Source organism: Gorilla gorilla, chromosome 1 (genome assembly GCF_029281585.2).
Source record: "Gorilla gorilla gorilla isolate KB3781 chromosome 1, NHGRI_mGorGor1-v2.1_pri, whole genome shotgun sequence".
NCBI lineage: Eukaryota > Metazoa > Chordata > Mammalia > Primates > Hominidae > Gorilla > Gorilla gorilla.
The window spans coordinates 49,257,644-49,282,804 of NC_073224.2; the positions used below are offsets into that span (position 1 = coordinate 49,257,644).

A 25,161-nucleotide genomic window follows, 5' to 3' on the forward strand; every position below is an offset into this window, starting at 1 on the left:
GGCTCAGAATGTGGTCTATCCCCATGAATGTGAGCGGGAGAATATGTGCTCTGCTGTTGTGGATGAAGTCATCTATATATGTCAATTATACCCAAGTGGATTGATGGTGCTGTTGAATTCAAGTATGTCCTTACGGATTTTCTGCCTGCTGAATCTGCCCATTTCTGATAAGGAGACTTCAGCACCTTTTCTGATATCAGAAAGATATCATAGAAGTCTCCAACGATGATAGTAAATCCATCTATTTCTCCTTGCAGTTCTATGGGTTTTGCCTCACATATTTTGTCTCTCCATCAGGTGCATACATATGGGATATTGTTACGTCTTCTTCGATAATTGGCCCCTTTATCATTATATGATGCCTCTCTTTATCCCTAATAATTTTTCTTGGTCTGAAGTCTGCTGTGTTTGAAATTAACACAGCTATTCCTGCTTTCTGTGACTAGCATTAGCATGGTATATCTTTATCCATTTACTTTTAATATATATTGTCTATATTTAAAATGGTCTTGTTGTACACAGTATATAGTTGGGTCTTGTTTCTTGATCCACTCTGATGATCTGTTTCAAATGATGCATTTAGATCATTGACACTCAAAATGATTGTTGATATAGTTGCTTTAGTTTTGTTACTGGTTTCTATTTGTTGCTTTTGTTCTCTTGTTCTCTGTTTCTATTTTTTGTCTTCCATTCTTTTCCTGCCCTTTATTGTTTTTTGTTTTGTTTGTTTGTTTTTTTCTTTTTTTTTTTTGATTTGGAGTTGCGCTCTGTCACCCAGGCTGGAGTGCAATGGCACGATCTCGGCTCACTGCAACCTCCGCCTCCCAGGTTCAAGCGATTCTCATGCCTCAGCCTCCCGAGTAGCTGGGACTACAGGCACCCACCATCATGCCCTGGTAATTTTTGTGTTTTTGTAGAGACAGGGTTTCACTATGTTGGCCAGGCTGGTCTTGAACTCCTGACCTGAGGTGATCCACCCACCTCAGCCTCCCAAAATGCTGGGATTATGGGCATGAGCCACTGTCCCCAGCCCTCTTTATTGTTTTAACTGAGCATTTTATATGATGCAATTCTCTCTTACTTATTAACATATAAATTACAGTTCTTTTTTCACATTTTTCAGTGGTTGTCCTACATTTGCAATATCTGTTTGCAGCTAATCCAAGTCCTCTTTCAAATAGCACTATATCACTTTACGGGTACTGTGAGTAACTCATAATAACAAAACAATCCTAGTTCCTCTGCTATTTTTTGTCGTATGCAATCTGTTTCTGGATTCACTCTTTAAGTGCTAGTAAAGCCATATACCTTTCACTCATCCTTTCCTGATCATAGGAGTTGAGATTTCTCGCTTTTCAGTGATCCTGCAGTCTTGCACAACTTCTTAGTCATGGTTTTTCAGACATGTATGGGGGTTTTCAGATTACAAAACACTGTCACATGCATTAAACCACCTGATTTTCAAAACGTCTCTCTCAGAGATCAGGATGTCAGTTATGCTCATTTTATACACGTGGACACTGAAGTTCAGTGATGTGACTTAACTTACTGGGTCCAAGACACCAGCTGGTAAGTAGCAGAGGCTGGAAAAAGCAGAACGCTGGCTTCCTAATAAGTAGATTTCATAAAACTCCACCACCTACTTCTATATGCATACACCTTGGGTGCACAGCTCTTATACTTCTTTAAAATTCCAAAGGACCATGCACACTGGAAGCACCCATCAGCATTTTAAAATTTAAATTATGTCAGCAACAAAATTTCTAAGTAGTTTAGTTTAGGCTGTTTCACATTTGGAGGTTATTGTGATAACCTCAGTAAATTTTTTGTTTGCAATTAATAGTGTCTGGGATTGTTTATAACAGTAACTTAATCAACATAGGCTAAGTAAAACAACATTCTAGTAAGAAGAGGGCCAGTACTCCCAAAGACGACACAAATTCCTAAGCGTTGACAACAGATTGCTTAACTTACTGGGCATGCTTCTCTCCTAAAAATAAAATTGTACGTTTTATCACATCTCTGCACCTGACAGGTTACTTTCCGGTGCCTAAGGAGATCAGATATTAATAACTCTTGCGGGACTTGGTTCTACTTTATTTTATTTTATTTTACTTACTCTTTTAGAGAAGAAGGAACACTCAAATAATGAATGTAAAATGTCTAGTGGCAGAGAAGGGCGAACCCGGAGTTGTCAGGAATAGGCTGGACAAAAACAACCAAGACTGTCACTTCAAATGAGATGTTGCCAGTGAGTCTAGGCAACCAAGAAGACTTCTGGGGAGCCGAAAAATAATAATAGAAGGGTTCTAACTGAAGATGTTTACCTATTTGAAGTTAAGAAAAAGGAAGAGATGTGGCCTCAAACTTTCCATAATAATTATAATAGGCGTTATTTTGTACTAAACACATCACTAAAATGCGAACTGTAAACATATCTACCGTCCCTTCTACCTGCAACGGTTACATTGCATGTTCTGGGGCTTCCCTTGCTCTTCTAATCCCCAAGTGCCTGGCATGCATCTGTCTTAAAGTATGCTGTCGATTAAGTGCATGGTGATGATGGCCGTGGTGGCTTGGTGTGGGGGACGAGGACAGTTCCATGCGGGGCAGTTGTCAGGTAATACCTGCATCCCTAGGACTGCTTGTCTAAACACCATTGGGAGCAAAGTGCAGAGGTAACGGTTGGGGGATAGAAATGGACTCGGGGACACATAGCCCTGTGTTAGATACTCGACAGGCTTTATGCCACTGAGGCAGCAACTCCACGATGCAGAGATACCAGTGTCCCCATTTTACAGAAGAGCAAACAGACTCAGGTGTGCTAAGTTGCCTCACAGTTAAGTTTCTAGGACCAGAACTCAGGTTTGTCGGATCCCCAAGTTCCCTTTCGCTAGGATCAACGCCACGTCTTGGCTATAGCCAGCCTAGACTGTGAATACACAAAGGCACGGAATTTCGTGCGGCACCCGCTCAGCATCTGCGCCTTCCTCTGCGCTGGTCACGGCTTAAGCCCCTGCACGTGGGAACTCCACGCTTACCCAGAAGCAGCGAGGGTCTCCAGTGAGCAGAAGGATCCTACACCCGCCGCCCTGCCGGGTCGCGCGCTCAGCCCACCCATCGCGCTGCCTTCGGACCCGGGCACGCAGAGCAGCGCAGCCCAGCGCTGCACGCGAGTTCTCTGCGGGGCCCCGGGTTCCTCGTCCGCCCGGGCGCCTCCCCACGCCCGCCCGCGTCTCACCCCAGGCCACCGGCAGCGCAAGCAGCACCACAACCGCCAGCAGGGATACTCCGCAGCAGAAGGGGAGACCGGGCGCCGGCGGCCCGACAGGCTCCGGGCTTCTTGGAGAAGAGGCCCCCATTCTCCCCAAGCACATCTACAAACCAGATTTGATCTCGAAGAAAACTGAAGTAAGAGGAAAAGCTCAGCGAAAATAGGAGTGACCAATCATTGTGCTCCGCGCCCAGAGTATGGGGAGGGCTGCGGGGTTCCGGGACAAAATGCTTTTGACCACAGCTTCCCCTTCATGGGCGAGGTCATGTTTACTCCCCATTTGCATTGTTTCTAACGAGTTTCGCTGGCAGCGCCCACCTTGCTGACCCAGGTGCAGCAGCAGAGCTTGACAATGCTTGGGCTTCCGATGGATCCCGCGTGTGAGGCCCTGCGCTTCCAGACAAAGGCGGTGGATGATGGCAGCTCGCCTCCAAACCCGCTGCTTAACTTTTCCTCTTTGCAAGAATGTGTGTGGGAAGTTAGCTAATGAAATGCCTGCTCTCCGTGTTGAAGGGCAATTGCAGGCGATGTGTACAGTGTACAGGGAATGTGAAGAAACAATTTCCTTACCCTGAATTGAGACGTCATGCCATTGTAAGATTTTTTAAAAGGGAGGGACAATTAGATACACATTTAAAAATGTAAATCTGTGTATAGTATGGAAGGTAGATTAGAATAGGGCAATAATGGACTGCGAAGACCAGTCAGGGAGCTTTTGCCGACATCCAAGTGAGGTTTGATGGCGGCCCTGACTGGGTGGATAAAGTGGACAATTAACAAAGATATTGGAGATGGAATGAACAGTTGCTCATGTATTGGATTTTGGTTACTTCCTTTCTTAAGGTTGGTGGTGAGAAGAAAGCAATCAAGAGTTAGCCCCCTTGCGACAGTTTGCTGAGAATGGTGGTTTCCAGCTTCCACAACGAGAACACATGGACACAGGAAGGGGAACATCACACACCGGGACCTGTTGTGGGGTGGGGGGAGGAGGGAGGGATAGCATTAGGAGATATACCTAATGTAAAGGACGGGTTAATGGGTGCAGCACACCAACGTCGCACATGTATACATATGTAACAAACCTGCACGTTGTGCACATGTACCCTAAAACTTAAAGTATAATAAAAAAAGAAAAAAGAAAGAAATAATTAAATAATTAAGTTTAAAAAAGGTAGAAAAAAATAATATTTTATCTTTTTTATTGGGGGTGGCCTGTCCTTCTGACATGTACTGCCTGTCTGTAGGTAGGCTGTTTTACTACTTATCCTGGGTTTTTCCCTTAAAATAATTTTGAGTTTAAACCTTGATTTTGTTATTGTTGTTGTTGTTGCTAATTTTATGTTAAACTTGTTTTCCTTAACCATTAAAAGGAGACATGATTCAGAAAAAAAAAAAAAAGTTAGCCCCAGGATTAGAAATGAATGGTGGTGCTACTTATTGAAATAAGAAATATGGATGTAGGACTGACAGATTTAGGGCAGAGGGTTAAGTATTCAAGGATGAATGTATTCCTCCTATCTATCTGTGATCCTGTGCCCTTTAACCAATCTCTCTCCATCTCCCATTGTCTCTCCCTTCCCCAGCCTCTGGTAACCAGTATTCTACCCTCTACTTCTATGAGATGAGTTTTTTAGAGTCCACATATGACTGATAACATACAGGATTTGTCTTTCTGTGTGCATTGGTTTCCATTAGGCTTTCTCCCAAAATTCTAGTGAAAGAAATGTCTACTTTGATCATATCACTTATCACAGTTTTTAATACATCCAGTGACATTCTTTTAAGGATTTGCTATCATCATTTCAAGTTATTCTCAACAGAGTAATGGCAGTAGCAGCCAGATTGTAGTAGGCTTAGGAAAAGAGAAGAGGAGAAGTCTCATTTCCCCAGTTTTACATCACATGCTATCAGAAGGTGCCACTCCTTACCACTTCTGCTGGTATCCATCTCCTAGTATCTACTTTCTCCCCTCATTCCTTGAAAGTTTGAGCTCCTGGCTCATGGCCACCTTCTCCACTGTTACTTCTGCCACAGTCCCTGGTGATTTCAACATTCACAGCAATACTATTTTCAAATCCCTGGCCTTCCAGTGCCTTGACCTCTTCTCTGCCTGTGGTCTTGTCCTCCACTCTTCTCTGACTCTAATGCTCATGTGCATGCTTGGAAACTTGTCACTTTCAACCTCTCAGTGATTTCAATGATCCCACTCTCTAACCACCAATCCAACTCTTCTCTTTTACCCTAGTAACGTTAAACTGAATCCAGCAATCTTTGTCTGTCTTAGTGCCTGCAGCCCATTGATCCTACCGCTATCTCTCTCAGCTTCTCACCTCCTTTGTGTCTTCACTTTCATCACTACCAGGTCAAATTCCATACTCTGTCATTATAATCACCATCTTGCACCCACCGTTAGCTCCCTCACCCTTCTCTTGGGTTATTATAGCCATTAGACAAAACAACATTCCTGGTTAGAATCAATTCTCCATTATTTTGCTCTCATACCTGTGAAACTGAATGTGGCTGGAAAAGACACATAGCCAAAATGACTAGCCTTACTTTAGTAACAAATAATTTCAAATGGACCATTATACTTCTGCCTGACATTCCCACTATTGTTTGTCTAATCCATTTATTCTCCCATTCTCCTAAATGACTATTTCTTATTTTTATTTTGACATTTATTTCTGACACCTTCTCCAACATTCTTAATTTCTGTGAATGGCTTTGTTTCTTTTTTATTGAGAAAATAGAAAAATCAAATAGATCTACAATTTTCTACCATCATTCCACCCAAATTCTTGTATTTGGCCCATGAAACCTCCTTCTCTCCTGTTAATATAATTATACTGTTCATAGTCTAAGTCTAAGGGTGATCTCTCCACTTGTGCCCTAGATTCGATTTGCTCTCACTCACTCAAGGAAACCAGCAATTCTCACTTCCTCCAGCATTATCATACACCTCTTTCTGCTGGATTTTTACCATCAGCTTGCAAACAAATTATTTCTCCAAGTACAGCAGGTGTATTTTTCTCTTCAGTTTTTTCCTCCCATTTAATATTCCTTTTGCTTAGAATGCTCTTTGCTCAGATATCTGTCTGCATGGCTACTACCTCATCTCCTTGAGTTATTTGGCTCAAATGAGACCTTCTTAATGGAGCCTTCCTTGGCCACTATTTAAAATTGCACATTAATTCAGAACTTCCTTTCCTTTTTGCCTGTTTTATATAGATTAAAAAATTATACTTATCATTTTTTCATTTTATTACCAACTGAAAATCTGCTTATTGTGTGTCTCTCCCACTAGAATAAAAGCTGCATGAGAACATGTCAGTTTACCACTGCCAAATCCCATGACCTAAAATAATGCTTAGCACAGAGAAGGAGCTCCATAATTATTACTTGAATGAATGACTACAGTGGTTGAGACAGCTAAGGTCTTTCAGAAAATTTGGTGTAAGAGAGGTAGTTTAAACGAGAAACATAGATGGTTTGGGGGAAGATTTTTTTTCAGATGGAGGTGAAGGTGGATATCTGTTCCTCTAAATGGGTCCCTTCCTCTGGGATTTGCCCCTAGATTTTTCCACTGGGAAATCCCCTCTTTCCCATAGTTCAATGTGATTCTGGAAGACTATGGTTTCTCGACCTCAATATTATTGACATCGTGGAACAGATAATTCTTTGTTCTGGAGGGCTGTCTTTTGCCTTGGAGGATGTTTGGCAGTATCCCTGGCCTCTACCTACTAGAGGCCGGAAGCCCTTCCCTCCTCCAGTTGTAGCAACCAAAAATGTCTCTAGACACTGCCAAATATCCTTGGGAGGGCAAAATCATCCCGCCTGAGAACCAATGAGGTAGACCAACCCTACCCCCATCTCCAAGGCTGGGCAGGCAACTCAGGCCTTGCCCTGTGTTTATTTCACTGTCCTGCTCCTAGTTATTGCTTCCTTTGGGGGCATGTAACCCTATTTGGAGAATGAAAGCTATTGAAGGGACTTTTGAAAGACTTATTGGACGAGAGGTTCTTTGTACTGGAAGGCTAAGCTGATGAGACGTGCATGTCGCATCATCAGTAAATATTTTGCCAGTTTTTAGGGAGTTTCTTCCAGAGAACGAAGCCAGCCAGGCAAAGCAGAAGGAGAAGATATTCCTGAAGGCACGCTTTGACTATTCCTGTTTTGACAAAAGCCAGCTACACGCTTGGACTTTTCTGTCATGTGATTTAGCAAAATTCATTTTTGGTCTAAGCCACTGTGAGGTGGATTTCTGTCACATGCAGCTCAGCAGGTCTTGGCTTCAGGAGTTTTGGAGGTGGAACGAAGGAGCCAATGATGAGAGAGGGTCTAACTGAAGGAACAATGTCCTGGAAAAGACAGAAAGGGATGAAGAGAGAAAGATATAGGCTGTGAAAAGTGGAAGACAGACATGAGGGTAAGGGTGAGTGGATGTAGATAGGATGGAAGGTGGAGGGAGAGGAAGTTGAGAGAATTACCTTCGGATGTTTTCATCATCCCTTAATAGAAGGAAGAATGAATGAATGTAGAATAGAGTAGATGGCTCGAGGTGAGTGAACAGACAATGGTGGGGAAATGAAAGTGTTGCTGACTGTACACAAATAAAAGGTGCTGAAGAGCATCCCACTTCTGGGTATGGATCCAAAAGAATTGAGGCAATGTCTGAAAAGACATCTGCACACCCATGCTCATGGAAGCACTATTCACAATAGTAAAGAGATGGAAACAACCTGATATGGTTTGGATCTGTGTCTCCACCAAATATTATGTCAAATTGTAATCTCCAGTGTTGGAGAGGGGCCTACTAGGAGGTGATTGGATCATGAAGGTGGATTTCTCATGAATAGATTAGCTTGGTACCATATAGGGAGTGAGTTCTCACCAAATCTAGTAGTTTAAAAGTGTGTAGCACCTGCCCCCTCTCTCTCTTCCTCCTGCTCCCATCGTATGAGATGCCTTGCTTCCCCTTTGCCTTCCTCCATGGTTGTGAGTTTCCCAAGGCCTCCCCAGAAGGCAGGAAGAAGTCAGCAGCATGCTTCCTGTACAGACCCTGGAACCATAAGCCAATTAAACCTCTTTTGTTTATACATTACCCAGTCTCAGGTATTTCTTTATAGCAATGTGGGAAGAAACTAATACAGAAAATTGGTACCCAGGAGTGGGTCATTGCTATAAAGATACCTGAAAATGTGGCAGCAACTTTGGAATTGGGTAACAAGCAGAGGTTGGAAAAATATGGAGGGCTCAGAAAAATGCTGTGTTCCCATCCAAATCTCATGTCGAATTGTAATCCTCAGTTGTTGGAGGTGGGACCTGGTAGGAGGTGATTGGATCATGAGGGTGGATCCTTCATGAATGGTTTAGCACCATCCCCTTGGTGTTGTTCTAGTGTGTGGTACCTCCCCATTCTCTCCCTTGCTCCTGCTTCTGCCATGTAAAACATGCCTGGCTTCCCTCTTCATCTTCTGCCATAATTGTCAGTTTCCTGGGGGCCTCCCCAGAAGCTGAGCAGATGCCAGTGTCATGCTTCTCATACAGTCTGTGGAACCGTGAGCCAATTAAAACTCTTTTCTTTATAAATTACTCAGTCTCAGGTATTTCTATATTGCAATGTAAGAACAGACTAATACACAACCTAATGTCTATCGACAGATAAATGGATAAACAAAATGTAAACAAAATTGCATATACACACAATGAATTTCTTTCTTTCCTTAAAAAGGAAAGAAATTCTGACACATGCTACAACATTAATGAACCTTGAGGACATTATGCTAAGTGAAATAAGTCAGTCACAAAAGGACAGGTACTGTATGATTCCACTTATATGAGGTACTGAGAGTAGTCAAATTCATTGCGACAGAAAACAGAATGGTGGTTGCCAGGGACTGAAGGGATGGGGGAATGTGGAGTTACTATATAATGGATATAGAGTCTTGGTTTTATAAGAGAAAAAGAGTTGTGGAGATCTGCTTTACAACAATGTGAATGTACCTAACTCTACTGAACTGTACCCTTAAAAATGGTGAAGATTGTAAATTTTATGTGTTTTTAATCACAATTTTAAAAAATAGAAAAAAAAAGATGCTGAACAGCATACCTAGTCTAGGGGAAGGTACAGAGTAAATTTATGGTCACCAGTGAGCAAGGTTTTATTTTCTCAATAGTTTAAATGTTGGAACAGAGAAAATTAACAGCTATATATCAAGGGTGTGGTGGGAGAGGATGAGTGAGCCAGGGAAGGTATTGGCTGGACAAATATAAGAGAAAGTCTTGAGGGTGAGGAAATTGAATTTGTGGGTTAAAAGTTTGGCTAAAATGACCAAGTGATGGGATCCTGAATGAATAACTGTTAAATCGTGGACTTTAAAGCCCTAAGACTCTCTGTTATCCAAGAGTTCATTGACTCCAAAAAAAACCAAAATAAGGCAAGTGTTGTATGTTTTCTTTACAATTACAATTTATTGAATGACTAATGTACACATTATTAAGTGAAATTTTACAAGCAACTAGAACTTATCACAAAACTGCTAAAGAAACATCCAAAGCTTGAAATGTACACCAAATCTCTAGGATTAAATCTTGATTCCCATAATTTAAAAAAACTTGTGCAAATTGCAATCACTGAGTGATTATGGAAAGGCAAAGTATATACAGTAATGTGAGAGAAACTCAAACCAAGTAAGGGTAAAAATGAAATGATTAACACCACCAGAGGAGGAAGCTACTATCAAAATAAAACCATACTTCCTAATAAAGGTAAGGCCATCATAACCCCAGAAAATGCTTCATACTTTATTTAGATAATTAAAAACACATTATAACCAAAAGCAGATAGTAACATTGAGTATGCTGATTACAAAAAGAAGATGGGTCTAGATACCAGGACAGCTCTTTTTAGTGCCTTCCTTAAAAAGGGCAAAACTTTTTAGAGCCATGTAATTGTTTATAGCCATGGCCTGGCTTCAGGCATCTCACAAGTGAGGCTTCAGAAAGTCCTTGAAGAATACATGGCAGTGAAACTGGGCTCCCATCTTTACCATAAAGATGTTCTTCTTGAGAATAAGTGCATATAGGAAGTGATCGCTTATGACATCATTTCATTGATCTTGAGGCCATATAAAGAGACTTGCTGATATTAGAGCAGTTTCTTTCTAATCAATATTCCGCTGAATTCCAAGCAATGAGGCACACTGAAATAGATCATTTCTGTTTAGGAGGCAGCATGAATAGCAGTGGTGCAACTCGAAGTTTAAATAATGCTAACATTCTTTTTACATACCAGTTACAGCTGGTATAACCAACAAAGCATCAAGTCTATTAGAAGATATCATTCTATTGAAAGGCCTTTCTTCATATAACATGCTCTGGAACAAATAACTACATTTTATATACATTCATATAAACATGAATTAAACTAAATGAGAAATGAAAGTACTAATCTTTCTCATTCATAAACTCATTCAACAAATATTTATGTGCTAGGTGTACTCTGTACCTCAACTGGTTTGGATTTAGAGGTCACTAGTATGGTCCCCCTGTCATGACTCACCAGCAGCAGGTTACCTTTTCTTCCTCAACTGCCATCACAGATTTTCTATACCTTGTTTATGGTATGTATTATTACCTATGATATCTATGGGTCTTATTTATCTTATTAAAATAAGTTCCAAGAGGACAGAGGTGGTATCTTTTTTATTTTATTTTATTTTGAGATGGAGTCTCGCTCTGTCGGCAGGCTGGAGTGCAGTGGCGTGATCTCAGCTCACTGCAACCTCCAACTCCCTGGTTCAAGCAATTCTCCTGCCTCAGCCTCCCGAGTAGCTGGGATTACAGGCACATGCCACCAAACCCGGCTAATTTTTGTATTTTTAGTAGAGATGGGGTTTCACCATGTTGGCCAAGATGGTCTCGATCTCCTGAACTCGTGATCTGCCTGCCTCGGCCTCCCAAAGTGCTGGGTTTACAGACGTGAGCCACCACTCCCGGCTGGTATCTTTATTTTCTAGATTATGTAGGAGAAAGCAGTTTAAACTCAGACATGAGCTTGCATTCCACCTTTGCCAATGATTGACCCTGAGACCTTGCCCAAGGTTTTCTTGGATATTATTTCTTCATCTTGGTATTAACTTGGGAGAACACCCACCTTTCAAAGTGGTACTGAGGGCTAAGTAAGAGAGGGCATAAAAGACTGTCACATAATCCCCGGACAGAGTAAACCTTCAAATGTTCATCCCCACTTTCTCATGGGAAACTCAGGTGCACATCTCATGTGGCCTGTCGGCCTTTCTGTACTCCCTATAATTCAGTCTTCAATTCTTAGTTGATGATTTAATGCCTTCCTTTTTCTTCTTAACTCTCTAATACCTCCTTTCTGAGCCTCACTCTCAGCTGAATAATTTGCTTTCTATTCACTGAGAAGACTGAATCATCGGAAGAGAACTTCCACATGTTCACTCCCCATCACAGCTCCCAACCTGCCTTCATCTGCACCTGCAGATTCTGCCCTCCCTCCTGTTACTAAGCCCACGCAGCTAGGAGCTCCTCTGCTTAATCTGTTCCTCCTAGCTTACCCAGACCTTGTTCAAGCAATTCTTCTCTCTCTTTCCGCCATCACTCTTTCCCTTTCTACTAAATTATTCCCATCAGCATGTAGGAATAGGGCATAGCTGCTATTTCTCCAATCTTAAAAAATATTTCTGTTGACTTTATGTTTTACTCTTACTAGCACTTTATTTGCTCCTTTTTATAGAAAAAAAAACCTAGAAAGAGTTGTCTATAGTTGATAGCTGCAATTTCTCTCCTTTCATTCTCTCTTAAGCTCCATCCAGTCAGGCTCCTGCCTCCTTCCTCTCTTCAAAAACTGTCTTGTCAAGTTCAGCAGCAAATTTTGTGCTGCTTGCCTATAATCCCAGCTACTCAGGAGACTGAGGCATGAGAATCACTTGAACCCAGGAAGTAGAGGCTGCAGTGAGCTGAGATCACACCACTGCACTCCAGCCTGGGTGACAGAGTGAGACCCTGTCTCAAACAACAACAACAAAAAAATTGTGCTACTGAATTTCAATGGTCAGTTTTCAGGGCTTATTTTCTTGGCCTACCAGCAACACTGGACAGAGTTGATCACTCCCTCCTCCCTAAAATTCTTTCTTTGCCTGACTTTAAGGTTCTTCTCTGGATAGTATCAGAGGCTGCTCCTTCACTCCTTAGTGGGTGCCTTCTCACTCCATGACTCCTAATGTTGGAGGATCCAGGGCTCAATACTTGGACCTTTACTTTTTGCTAGCCTCTTTCACTTCTCGGAGATCTTATTCAGTCTCCTTGTTATGTACATCCACATGATGACAAAGCCCAAATTTTTATCTCCAGCCTGGACCAATTGCCCAAAATACAGACTTGTACATCAGCTGTCTTCTTGCCAAGTCTATTAGACATCCACACTTAACATCTCCACAGTGGAACTCCTGATTTTTCTCCCCAGTCCTGCTCTTTGCATTCTCAATCATGTAATTAATGGCAGTTCTATCCTTCCAGTTGCTTAGGCAAAAGCCCTCGTGTCATTATTGACAGCTCTCTTCCTCTCATATTCTGATACAAACTATCAACAAATCCTACTGTCACTGTCTTAAAAATGCATGCAGAATCTGGCCTCTTCTCACAACCTGGTGGTAGCCACTGACAATTTCTTGCCTGGATGATTGCAGCAGCCTCCTCATTGACTCCCATCTTCCACCCATGGCTTCCTACAGTCTGTTCTTAACACAGCAGTTAAGGTGAATGTGTTGCTCCTTTCCTTAAAAGCTTCCAAATAAAAACCAATCTCTTTACCATGACCTAGCACACTTTATACAATCATCCTCTCCTGCCCACCATCCCATTACAATGACATAGCAGACTTTGTACGATTATCCTCTCGCCCACATCCCACCCCCATCTCTGTGACTTCATCTCTACAACTCTAGGCCACACTGGCCTCCTTGCTGTGCCGCCAACACAGCTGGCACACACTGCCTTATGGCCTTTGCACCTACTGTTCTTTCTGGAATCCTCCTCCCCCATATGGCCACATGGCTGGCTTTTTTTTTTTTTTTTTTTTTTTTTTTTTAGATGCAGTCTAGCTCTGTTGTCTAGGCTGGGGTGCAGTGGTGCAGTCTTGGCTCACTGCAACCTCCGCCTCCTAGGCTCAAGTGATTCTCCTGCCTCAGCCTCCCGAGTAGCTGGGACCATAGGTGCACACCACCACGCTTGGCTAATTTTTGTATTTTTAGTAGAGACAGGGTTTTACCATGTTGAACAGAGTGGTCTCGAACTCTTGACCTCAAATGATCTGCCTGCCTCAGCCTCCCAAAGTGCTGGGATTACAGGCGTGAGCCACCAAGGCTGGCCCTGGCTCTTTACTTCCCTTGAGTTTTTTCTCAAATGACATTCTCTTAGTAAGAGCTTCCCCCTTGCGACCACCCTGTTCTCTTTATCCCCCTTGCCTGCTTTATTATGTCTCTATATAATGCTTATCATCTTATTGATTTTATTCTTAGTTGTTTTGCTATTTAGTTTAATATTTGTTGAATGGATGAATGGATTAAAAAACTGGAACATTAGTTGGCAAAATGAAGTAGGTAAATGAACAATTGCCATGCATGATTACTGAAGACTTGTGCAATAGTAAGAAGCATGTATATACACCGTGAATGCTATGCTTATTGATAAATACAAGTTGAAGGAAATTTTATTATGTAAATTAATAATATTTCCATTTCATTACATACCACTAGTTTGTCTTCTGATCAGCTGGCTGGGTTGTATGGATCAACAGAATATACTTCTCGTGTTTCTAAATGAAAAGCTTCTTTCTGGCTTGTATTTGTATAATAATTGCTAAACAGAAGAAGAAAGAAAAATGTAATATCTTTACTCATTGACCATGTTTCAATGTAGCAGTTGTTTGCTTTCCATAATTCCCAACACATGGTAAGTACTTTTGTGAATGATTTCATTTTTTTAAATTATACTGTAAGTTCTGGGGTACATGTGCAGAATGTGCAGGTTTGTTACATAGGTATACATGTGCCACGGTGGTTTGCTGCACCCATCAACCCGTCATCTACATTAGGTATTTCTCCTAATGCTATCCCTCCCCTAACCCCCAACCCTGTGAAAGGCCCCAGTGTATGATGTTCCCCTCCCTGTGCCCACATGTTCTCATTGTTCAACTTTCACTTACAAGTGAGAACATACGGTGTTTGGTTTTCTGTGATTATTTCATTTTTATTGTTTTTATCCTATGAAGTGTAAACACTGTAACTCCATTTTTTTGGAAAGGCACATAAAAAATTAATGATCTAGGCTTGTAAGTGTTCAAGTCAGAGGCTGACACTAAGCAGCTTTATCCTAGGATCCAGGACGCTTAATGACTAACAACTACAACTTCCAAATTGAAGAAAAGAAGCAAAAATAAGTTCTTATTTTAGATCATAACTTTACCCTTTTGGGACTCAATGTTCTACTCTGACTTAAAAGCTTTAAACGAGTTTGAAGAGAATGTTTTTACTTTCCTTCTTTGAAAGTACACATATTTCATTGTGCTTCTAAAACCACTTTGCCAGAATTACTAAAAGACAATAAAATGTGATTATACTACCATGTAAAGCTCTAAAATAACGTAATACAAAATTACTGGGGAAGAAAGAATACTGCTAAAGACACTGACAGCATGTCACTCACTAGAATATTGAAGAGTTCCGTGTATAGGAGATATGTTAAGAAGATTATAAAACAGTAATTTTTAGGTCAATGTGAGATTTAAGCTTTGTTACAATATCTTAGATGACTAGAAAAGAATAGCATAGTATCTTTCAAGTGTTTAGATGGCTTTTCAAAATATTTAATATTGTCACTAGACATTCATTTTTAAATGATTACTCATCTCATTTAAAAAAGCATTTCAGGCCGTTCAAATGTCTTTATCAATTATTGGAAAATCAATTGAAGTGGGTTAGCAAATGGAAATAAATGAATGACAACTAGGAATCTGGTTAAACAGGTATGTTTGCTTCATATCAGTCGAGGCACTTAAGTATAGTACATGATATAACCATATTAATAAACAGTAATTAGACTGGAATATTATAAATTATTTGCACTTGTAAGCATTCCCCAAATTTGCAAATTTTTATACAATGCAGTGCTCTGATAGCAAACTCAGTAGCATGAAGGAAAGAGATAGAGACTGTATTTTCTATGTATTTATGTTTCTAATTCCTCTTGGCTGAAATTATCTTGTGACTTCCTATGAGGAAGGCCCTGCAAATGACATCCCTAATTTTTTTTGAGACCCTTTTCTCCTTGAATTCTGTGACGCTACTCTCTGCTAGTTTTCCCCCTGCCTCTCTTCCTTCACTTTCTGCCTTTTGAACATTACTGTTCTTCTGAGGGCTGTTCTCATCCCAATTTTTATCTATTCTGTTCTTTTTGGTTCCACAGCTTTCATTGTGATTTAAGTGTCACCCACCCGAGTCCAGACCCTTCTCCCAAGTCCTAAATCATGAGTACCTCAAAGTACCAGGTCAGAACTGAACTCCTCATCTTCCCCCACAAACCTGCCCCTCTCCTCTTTTAGTGAGTCAGGGGGTCCACCTCATCACCTTCATGTGAGCCATTCTATGTGCCTCCTTCTCCCCACATCCAGCATGTCACCAAGTCCTGGAAGTCCTGTCCTCTTGATAGCAAAGAACCTCTTATTAAATATTCTCATGGTCCTTGTGATTCTCCACAAGAAAAAAATACAGTGTGCAGTATGTCCAAATCTTATTTGCCATAGAACACCCTTTTTTTCTGAAGTCATTCATGAAAGCAGGGTTGTGTGGTACACACTCTGGTAAACTCTACACTCTAAGTACACACTAACTGTACAGGACAGCCAGAACCCCATAGGCAGCCCTCACCCTCCCGCCTCCAGCCTAGAACAAACTGCCCAGGTTCGTAGATACCCTCAGTACATAGTTTCAGTGCAACCTCTTCATGTCTGAGCCTATTCTAGGAATTACATAACTGAGCCATGGCATCAGATGGCACTGGTGGCAGGGTAAATGATAGATGCAGGGGACTTGGCACGCGAAAGAAATTTTGCTAGAGCTTTTTGGTGACATGTTTTAGGTGGCATGACTTGGTCATCTCCCCACTCGGAGCTACCTGAGAGTTGGTAAGACTTCATTGGATTATACGCCCTAACACTAGCATGTACAAAGACTCACGAACCTATGCACACATAACATCCGAGGCCAACACCTGATGGTATGCTTTGTTAAAAATGTATCCTTTGCACATATTAGTATTCTGTAGCTTCCACAAGATTTACGTGTCAGGGTTTTTTTGTTTTTTTTTTCTTTAATGGCATGTCTCCACCTAAAGCTATGCCACTTTCGCCTTCAATCACCATCACACACACACTATTTCCTAGCCATTTCAAATGGGTTATGTAGTTCTCACAATACCTGATGGAAAGCCAAGCCTCTGGGCCTTTATTCAAACTGCTCCTTCTGTCTGGAATGCCTTTCTCTCCTTGTCTACACTCTCTTGAGGCTCACATGAAACATCTCTTCCACGTTGAAACTTTTCCTGATTAAAACTCCCAAATATTGACCATTTGCTTTGCATCCTCACCAGATATCATATAATCCACCATGGCGACATTATTTTATGGTACTTGTTTAGCGACATGCTTGTCCTCCTTTACCAGGCTGTGACCTCCTTGATGACAGAGGCCATATGCTACTAGGCTTTGTGATTCTAGCCTAGTATAGTGCTAAGGCATAGTAGGCACTCAGCCGTTGTTGTACAAGAAAAGAATGGATGGACGTGGTCATTCCTCTTTTCGCATGACTTCTATTTCTCTAACATTACTGCTCAAATGTTTTAAAAGCCATGCATGTATATACTAGATAGAGCAACATATGAAAGTATCTACAGCAAATTGCTGACATCCATCAACTTAATATGTTGGACTCGAAGGCACCAGCAGTTGTGCAGTGGAAGAGACTATTCAGTATCTTTATAAACTATTTAATTTGCTACAACAAGCATATTTACTTTCGTATTTTAAAAACTTATGCAAATATTTATAGTGATATAAAAATATGTTTAAAGAAGGGAAACAAGATTTTTCAGTGATTTTAAATAGGGAAAAACAACTTTTGTGACTAGAAATACACTTTTTGTAATACAGAAAAGAAAAAAGGATGCAGTATCATTTTTAGTGATAAAACACTGGAGGCTTTATATTAAAAATAAAGGTTAAAATATGCCAATATTCCCTAATATTACTGAAGATTTTCCTTAAAATTCTTCTCAGTAAAATGAGACAAAAACAAATAAATGAAAGTGTATAATCGGTAGATATGAGGTAGAAATTATTTCTACCAATAATAATAATTGGTAGAAAATACAGTTTTCTACTTAGATGATTGGGTAACTCACTGAAAAGCTATTAGAATTAATGACTGTATAAAGATAGACTTTCCTAGATATCATTTGCAATTACTTATAAGACATAACCAAAAATGATTCTATTTATAAAGCAATAAAAATAAGATACTTTTATGGCTATGTAGCTTATATAAGGTAATCTATTAAATTTTAACTGAGATATAACAAAACATCTGAATAATTAGTCATCTGGTATTTCTGGAAGGAAACAGTGAATATCATGAAGAGGTCAGTTCTTCCCAAATAAATATATAGGTTTAAGGCACTTCCTATCAATGATCTAACATTTTATTTTATTTTTCTAGAGTATGGGAGGTGTAGTTGTGGTGCAAATAATTCTATAGCCTATCTGCAAAAATAAATAGAAGAAAATTTCAAAATAGTTTTGAAGAGGAGGAACACATCTCAGAAAAAGCTACATTTATTAATAGAGTAGCTCTGGCTCATAGAGACAGGCCAATCAGTGGAATATAATCTATCTTGCATATTTATGTCAGATATCTCTGACATAAGCCCCAGTGTACATAAGAATTGAATAGGTGTGATTTATCTGATAAAGAAAACTATGACAAATGGTGAAGGGATGGTTTACTCAAAATAGGTTTTGAAAAAATTGAATATATAGGGAAAAAGTACAAGTGGATTTACTTCAACTACCATACCGTAAAATAAATTCCTAATGGATTCAGATGTTTAAAAATAATTAAAAATAATATGCAAAAATATATCTAATTTCTGGATAAGAAAACATAACATACCAAAACATAGAAACGTAGTAATATAGTTAATATTAAGTAATCATGAAAATGACTAAGGGAGAGAAAAGATTACTTGATCAAATGGAAAGACCTAGTATGTTTCTGAATGAGAAGACATTACAGAAAAGATGCCAATTTCTCACAAATTAATCTATAGACTTAAATGTAATCACAATTTTTTTTTGAAATTACAAATGATTCTAAAAATCACCTATAGGAACAAACAGAAGAGAATAGAGAGGAAAGTCCTATAAAATTGTAGTGTGAATTCTTGCCCTACCAGATATAATAACATAAAGGTATTAATTAAACACAAAGTGGTTTGTAATGGAACAGGCAAATCAATGAAGCAGGAAAAGGGGTTGAGAAACACGACATATCCCGGTACATTAAATATTACTAAGAACAAACTTCCTGGCAAGTCATCTGACAATAGTTATCAAGTATATTAAATGCTCATGCACTTATCTTTAGTAATTCTAGAAATCTATTCTAAGGAAATAAGTGGGTATGAAAAAAGGTTTAGCCAAAGGTGTTACTCCTATCTTTATATATTATCAAAGTAAATTTGGAAGGAACTTAAAACACATAAATACATACATAAATACACAGAATAGAATAATATGCTATTTAGTAACTGAAAACATGACTTAAAGACATAAAAACATAAACATGAGTCTAAATGAAAAAAATCAAGACAGAAGATGAAAATGACAAAATTTCAGTTTAAAGAGAGAAAAAATATACGAAAAAGATCAGATAAGAATACACCCAAGTATTTGCAGTCGTTCCCACTGGGATTTTTTTCCTATTCTCTAGATTTGTTTACAATATACTATCTGAATAAACATCATTCAATAAAATAAGCTAAGTGTTTGATATCTCTTAAGTCCTACAGAAAGGGCTTCCTTTTGTATAGCACGAGATACTTCATTTAGTTATCACATTGCAGTATTTATTTCACATAACTTGTGCTTCTGTGTTTAGTTTCAGACAAGAAGCCAAAACCATCTGTGCATGTTGGTCAATCAAGTATTTGCATTTGAACTTACCGTTCTCTGTGTTTTGATATCATGTGTAAGGTAAGAACAATCAAGAAGGTAAGAAGTATCAAACCTGCAGCAATACCTAGAAGAAAAATCCAGCAAGTATCAAATGCCAGAAGACGATCACCTACATTGTTCTGACTGATTGTAGGGCCTATTGCTAGTGGTGGGGAAAATGTTATGTGACTCATACTTAACTCTTCTTGGACATAAATGCTGAATTCCTGAATAATCATAGTTGAGCTTAAGGTTTTTCTGATTTGATCCAGTCCACCTTTAATCTAAAGCACCAACCACATGACCACAAGGTTCCAGTCAACTTTTCATTGAGTTTTTCTGTTCCTTTTAGTTTTATTAGTAACAGTCTTGTCACTGAGGTGACAAGAGAGAAATCTCAAGAATAGAAATTAGGCGCACAGGACACCAGGTTCTTATAATTTTGCATAACATTTAACTCTCAGCTGTGAAATATATTTTTCTACAGCAGAAGAAGCCTGCCTATTTCAATAGACCAAATCAAGCCAAACACCAACAGTTAATAAAAACTAAAATATCAATTTAAAAAGAAGAAAGAGCTGGCTGTTCATATAATTTATCCAACTCTATGCCAAAGTGACATTTTGTAATGTGACATGTACATTGAAGTATCTTTAAAACACCAAAAAGAGAACATTCCCTATGAGTTAAATATATCATCAGATAGGATATAGGACCTCTAGCATTACATATTTTTAAAAAATATTATAAGAGCTTTTCTTCAAGTATTTAAGAAGACTTACCACAAAGGACAGGAGCAAGTGAACCTAAAAATAGTACAAAATCATGAAAATGATTATCAGTATAGTGTCATAATTCAATGTAGCCCCACGTTTCATGGTAATGTCCCAGAAATCAACACTCTAGCTCCCTTCCAAGTCGATTTAAAAGATGTATTGGGGCCAGGCACAGTGGCACATGCCTGTAATCCTAGCACTTTGAGAGGCCAAGGTGGGAAGATCACTTGAGCTCAGGAGTTTGAGACCAACCTGGGCAACATAGTGAGACCTTGTGTCTATTTAAAACAAAAACAAAAACAAAAACAAAAAACAACAGATAAAAAAGACGTATTGGAACCTTGAGTTATATCCACTTGTTTCTTATGTAGCAACTCACTGGCCTTTTTTTTTTCACTCTAAGTAGATTGGGGGAGTCCACCAATGACAAAACCAATACACTCAACTTTATAATCAGAGATTTCTCAGGTTATAATGCAAATATTAACTGTAACAACTATTTATTTAACCTATTTCTGGAGTTCCCTGTCAAATTGTAAGCGCTTATTAACTCAGATTCAGCATGTAGGGTGGTCTATGCAGCAACTCCTTTCAAAATTTCAGGTTGCTTGTTTCACATTTTTGCTCCTTTTAAATTAGTGTTTCTATTTTCTTTTCTTCACTTTCCCCATCCTAAGAAAGCTGTGTTTTTTCTTTTCCTTTTTCTTTTTTAATTTTTCTTTCTTTCTTTCTTTCTTTCTTTTTTTTTTTGATAGGGTCTTACTCTGTTGCCCAGGCTAGAGTGCGGTGGTGCAATCATGGTTCACTGCAGCTTCAACCTCCTGGGCTGAAGTGATCCTCCTATCTCAGCTACCCGAGTAGCTGGGGCCACAGGTGCACACCTCCATGCCTGGTTATTATTATTATTTTTTTTTTGGTAGAGACCAGGTCTCACTACATTGCCCAGACTGGTTTTAAACTCCTAGGCTCAAGCAATCCTCCTGCCTCAGCCTCTCAAAATTCTGGTATCACAGGCAGAAGTCATGGACCTGGCCAAGCTGTGCTTTTTCTAGAATAGACCACTGACTTCAAGTTCCTCTGTAATTATACAACTGGTCACAAACCTATGTCAATTTAAAACCCAGGACTCTCCACACTGAGGGAAACTCTCACTCTCTTCTCTCCGTTAGCCAGTTACAAGCGGCGGTGAAGCCCTTGGTACTTACGGGATCTGCAAACTGCCAGGGGAGGGTTCCATTCGTTATCCGATTGGCACTGGCTCTGGGGACTGCCTTCCAGCATATACCCATCTTCACACTCCAGAGTTACAACAGCTCCATACTGATACATTTTCCTTGGTTCCAGCCCTTTCTGGATTCCATCCATATCTGCTGGTGAGCTACAATTTACCTCTGAAATTAAAGAAATCTAATTCAAGCACAGTCATATTTTGGCCTTTTACCAAGAAAGCAGAAATTTCCCTTAATAGAAAGATTTATAAAACCAACCTGTTTCACTCTCAGTAAGGAAAGCTGCACTGAAATAGGATAAGACTATATCCTAGACACAATCTTTTACTGTCAGCCCTCTATCTCAATAACCTCTGGGTAATTTAAGCCAGATTATATTTGTGTTTTTTGCTTCAGTTTCTATCCAAACAGTGATGGATAATTTTAATGGCTTCTTGGAGAAATGGTGAGGGCCGAATGGGTAATATTATGAAGTATTCTGAATTACTGTTTTTTTTTCTGCTTCTAGTTTTACTCTCTAATTCTGCATACATGTGCATGCTTTCTCATTTCTTTCTTCTTTTCAGTGTAGTCATCAATAGTGTGAGTGATATGGTTTGGCTGTGTCCCCACTCAAATCTCATGTTGAATTGTAGCTCCCATAATCCCTATGCGCCATGGGAGGGATCTGGTGAGAGGTCATTGGATCACGGGGGTGGGGTTTCCTGTGTTGTTTTTGTGATAGTAAATAAGTCTCATGAGATCTGATGGTTTATAAAGGACAGTTCTCCTGCACACGCTCTCTTGCCTGCCATCATGTAAGATGTGCCTTTGCTCCTCCTTCACCTTCTGCCATGATTGTGAGGCTTCCCCAGCCATGTGAAACTGAGTCCATTAAACCTCTTTCCTTTATAAATTACCCAGTTTCGGATATGTCTTTATTAGCAGTGTGAGAATGGATTAACACAGTGAGATCTTGGATTTGAAGGCTGGCTCTAGTACTTCCTAGATGTGTGACTTTGGGTAAGTCCCAAATCTCTCCATGCTACTGAAACCTCATCTATAAAACAGGGATAATCATGGCACCAACCTCATGTGGCTCTCATGAAGACTAAATGAAATAATGCATGTCAGGTGCTGTGCACAGTGTCTGGCATAGAGTAAAAAGTGTTCAACAAATACTAGATACTAATTTACTAGTCATATTTCATATGCACTGTTTATGACAATGAAAATGACTTTCTGAAACTTTTATTAAAAATGTACCCATAATCCCAACACTCAGTAAATATTCTCAAAAGATTGCTGTGCTTTTTATTGGTACTTTATCAAATACACACTTAACATAACTGTAACTACAGTGTGTAAATACAATCTGTGCTTTGGTTGTTTAATTTACAGACATAACTCCAACTTTCTATGTGTAAATGACTACATAAGTGGTCATTCACCAGATAGACTACAGCCTGAGACATTTTTTCTTATTTTGAGATATTTAGATTAATGATTGTATTAATCTAATTAAAGCCTTTAACGTAATCAGACAGTTAATTCATTTCTTTGGCTATTTTAAGTTGAAAGTACCCAACTGAATATATCTATTTGGCACAAATTTGATATAAAAATAAGAATAAAAAATAGACAAAGCACCTTTACAATGAGGGGCAGGTTGGCTCCAGGTTCCCTCATGTGTGCAAAGAAGGAGTGCCTCTCCCACCAGCAGGTAGCCTTGGTCACAGCTGTACAGGATTGACATTCCAGGAGAAAATCGAGCTATGTTTCCACCAGTATGGTTCCCGTTAGGGGTCTTAGGCGGAGGTTGACACCCTATGAAGGCTTAGACACCAATAAGAAAGGGTCTTTAACTCAGCACAAAGGAACACATAGCCTGCACTATCTCTGGGTGACAGCGATACAGGAAGGCCAGAAGCAACAAGCCAACTAACTGGTATCCAAAAACATTCATTCATTCCACCCAGACCAGCAACACTGGATGGAGATCTGCATTTCCTACTGATAGCCAATATGATTTGAAGAAAAATGTTAAAAAGTAAGATAATGAAACATTAATGGATACAGTTCACAGTGGTAATCCATCAGCCAACGGTTTTCTTTTCTTTTCCCTTTAAATAGCAGACATGGTTACACCTTCAAATGTCTACGAGAGCTAGGAAGTGAAGCCACCAGATACGACAAGTCAGAGAGCCCCTGTCCTTCTAAAAGTGGCAGCCACTGCTCAGCTTAAGTTACTGGTGCCTTGCTGGGAAGCAAAGGGGGCTCTTGTAGCTCGCAAGCTCACTATTTATCTTAAACTGAAGATGGGTTTCACTTAAGATTACTGTGCTGGCCAAAGACAACCGTTGCCAAACAGCCTCTGCTGTAGATAGTCATGGACAGGAATAAGGCTGCCAAATGATAACTACAATTACAAGAAAGACAATTCAATGGGTTGGAGGGCCAATTAATTCTCCAGAACACCCAAAGTTTTCTTTCTGGCTAGCAACATAGCCTTAAATATCAAATTATTAGCAATATTACTGCCAAACATTTGCCAAAAATGTATGTGCATTTTTCTTACACTAAAGTCATAACAATAACAATTTTTGGAGATGCTATCAATTTGGAAGTTAGCCATTATCCTTTCATGTACTATTTATTGCTCAATACACTGAGAAAGGAAGGAGAAAACAATCAATCAAGTGAGAAGATAGGAAAAGGCAGATATCTTGTAAAACAATATAACTGCCTTAGCTCTTAGATGCTTTTCTTTAGGCAGAATGTCAAGTGCAGATTCAAAACCTCTTTTCTTTATTCTGTACAACATCCCATAACTTATCCCTTCCAAGTATCTTACCTTTTTTGATACAAGTTGGCACACCTGGCACCCATGTGTTATCAGTATGACACCTAATCACGCGACTACCATTCATGATGAAGCCAGGATTGCAGTCAACATACACTATGTCATTGTGGGAATATGCAGAATGTGTTTTATTGAGCTTGTACCCATGTTTGACTTCTGGATTAGAGCAGCGAGTCACAGGAGGAGATCGTAAGCACTGTGGGGAAGGCCCGCTCCAAGATCCATGTCCTTTAGAATCACTTCTGCACCGCAATTTTTTCTCTCCCAGGAGATAGAATCCTTGGTCACATTCATAAGAGACTTCATTTCCATATAGAAAGTTTTCTGCCATCATGCCTGTGTGCTTCCCATTGACAATCACTGGTGGAGGGTGACAGTGAATAACTGCAGAAGAGATTTAGGGAGTTCTACTTCAGCTAGTACCTCAAGGTGAGCGGTCTTCATTCAGGTACAAATGACAATATGCAACTGCATGTATTTCACATAACTAGAAAATAACTTAAATTTTGGAATATGGATTATGCTTTTTTTAAAAACAGCTTTATTAAATGTGATTATATGAGTACTATATATTCCATAAAAATTCAGAAAATAGAGTAAAGTGTGAAGGAAGAAAGAAATACAGCTATGTTCCCATGACCTAGGAATATGGGCTATATATTTTGTTATTGTTAGCAAAATTAGCAGATGCATGAAAAACAGTACCTATTTGACAATGTTGTTTCTCAGTGTCAATGCTGACCAACACC

General features: G+C 39.6%; 2 protein-coding genes across 3 annotated transcripts in view; both read right to left on the reverse strand.

Moving 5' to 3' along the window:
- The window catches only part of CR1 (complement C3b/C4b receptor 1 (Knops blood group)), a 125,118-nt gene extending 121,741 nt beyond the window's left edge, over positions 1 to 3,377 (reverse strand). The window contains exon 1 of the mRNA XM_031014458.3: positions 3,242 to 3,377. Within this exon, the coding sequence (XP_030870318.3) occupies positions 3,242 to 3,377 (136 nt within the window). The remainder of the gene's footprint in view (positions 1 to 3,241) is intronic.
- Positions 3,378 to 9,721: 6,344 nt separating this feature from the next.
- Positions 9,722 to 25,161, reverse strand: part of CR2 (complement C3d receptor 2) — a 35,628-nt gene continuing 20,188 nt past the window's right edge. For both annotated transcript variants that reach the window (XM_004028313.5, XM_004028312.5), the window contains 7 exons: positions 24,404 to 24,796; positions 23,200 to 23,385; positions 21,547 to 21,732; positions 20,348 to 20,371; positions 19,575 to 19,650; positions 14,050 to 14,158; positions 9,722 to 10,476 (listed from right to left, as the gene is read on the reverse strand). In XM_004028313.5, coding sequence (XP_004028362.3) covers positions 14,068 to 14,158; positions 19,575 to 19,650; positions 20,348 to 20,371; positions 21,547 to 21,732; positions 23,200 to 23,385; positions 24,404 to 24,796 — 956 coding nt within the window. In that variant the 3' untranslated portion in view covers positions 9,722 to 10,476; positions 14,050 to 14,067. The remainder of the gene's footprint in view (positions 10,477 to 14,049; positions 14,159 to 19,574; positions 19,651 to 20,347; positions 20,372 to 21,546; positions 21,733 to 23,199; positions 23,386 to 24,403; positions 24,797 to 25,161) is intronic.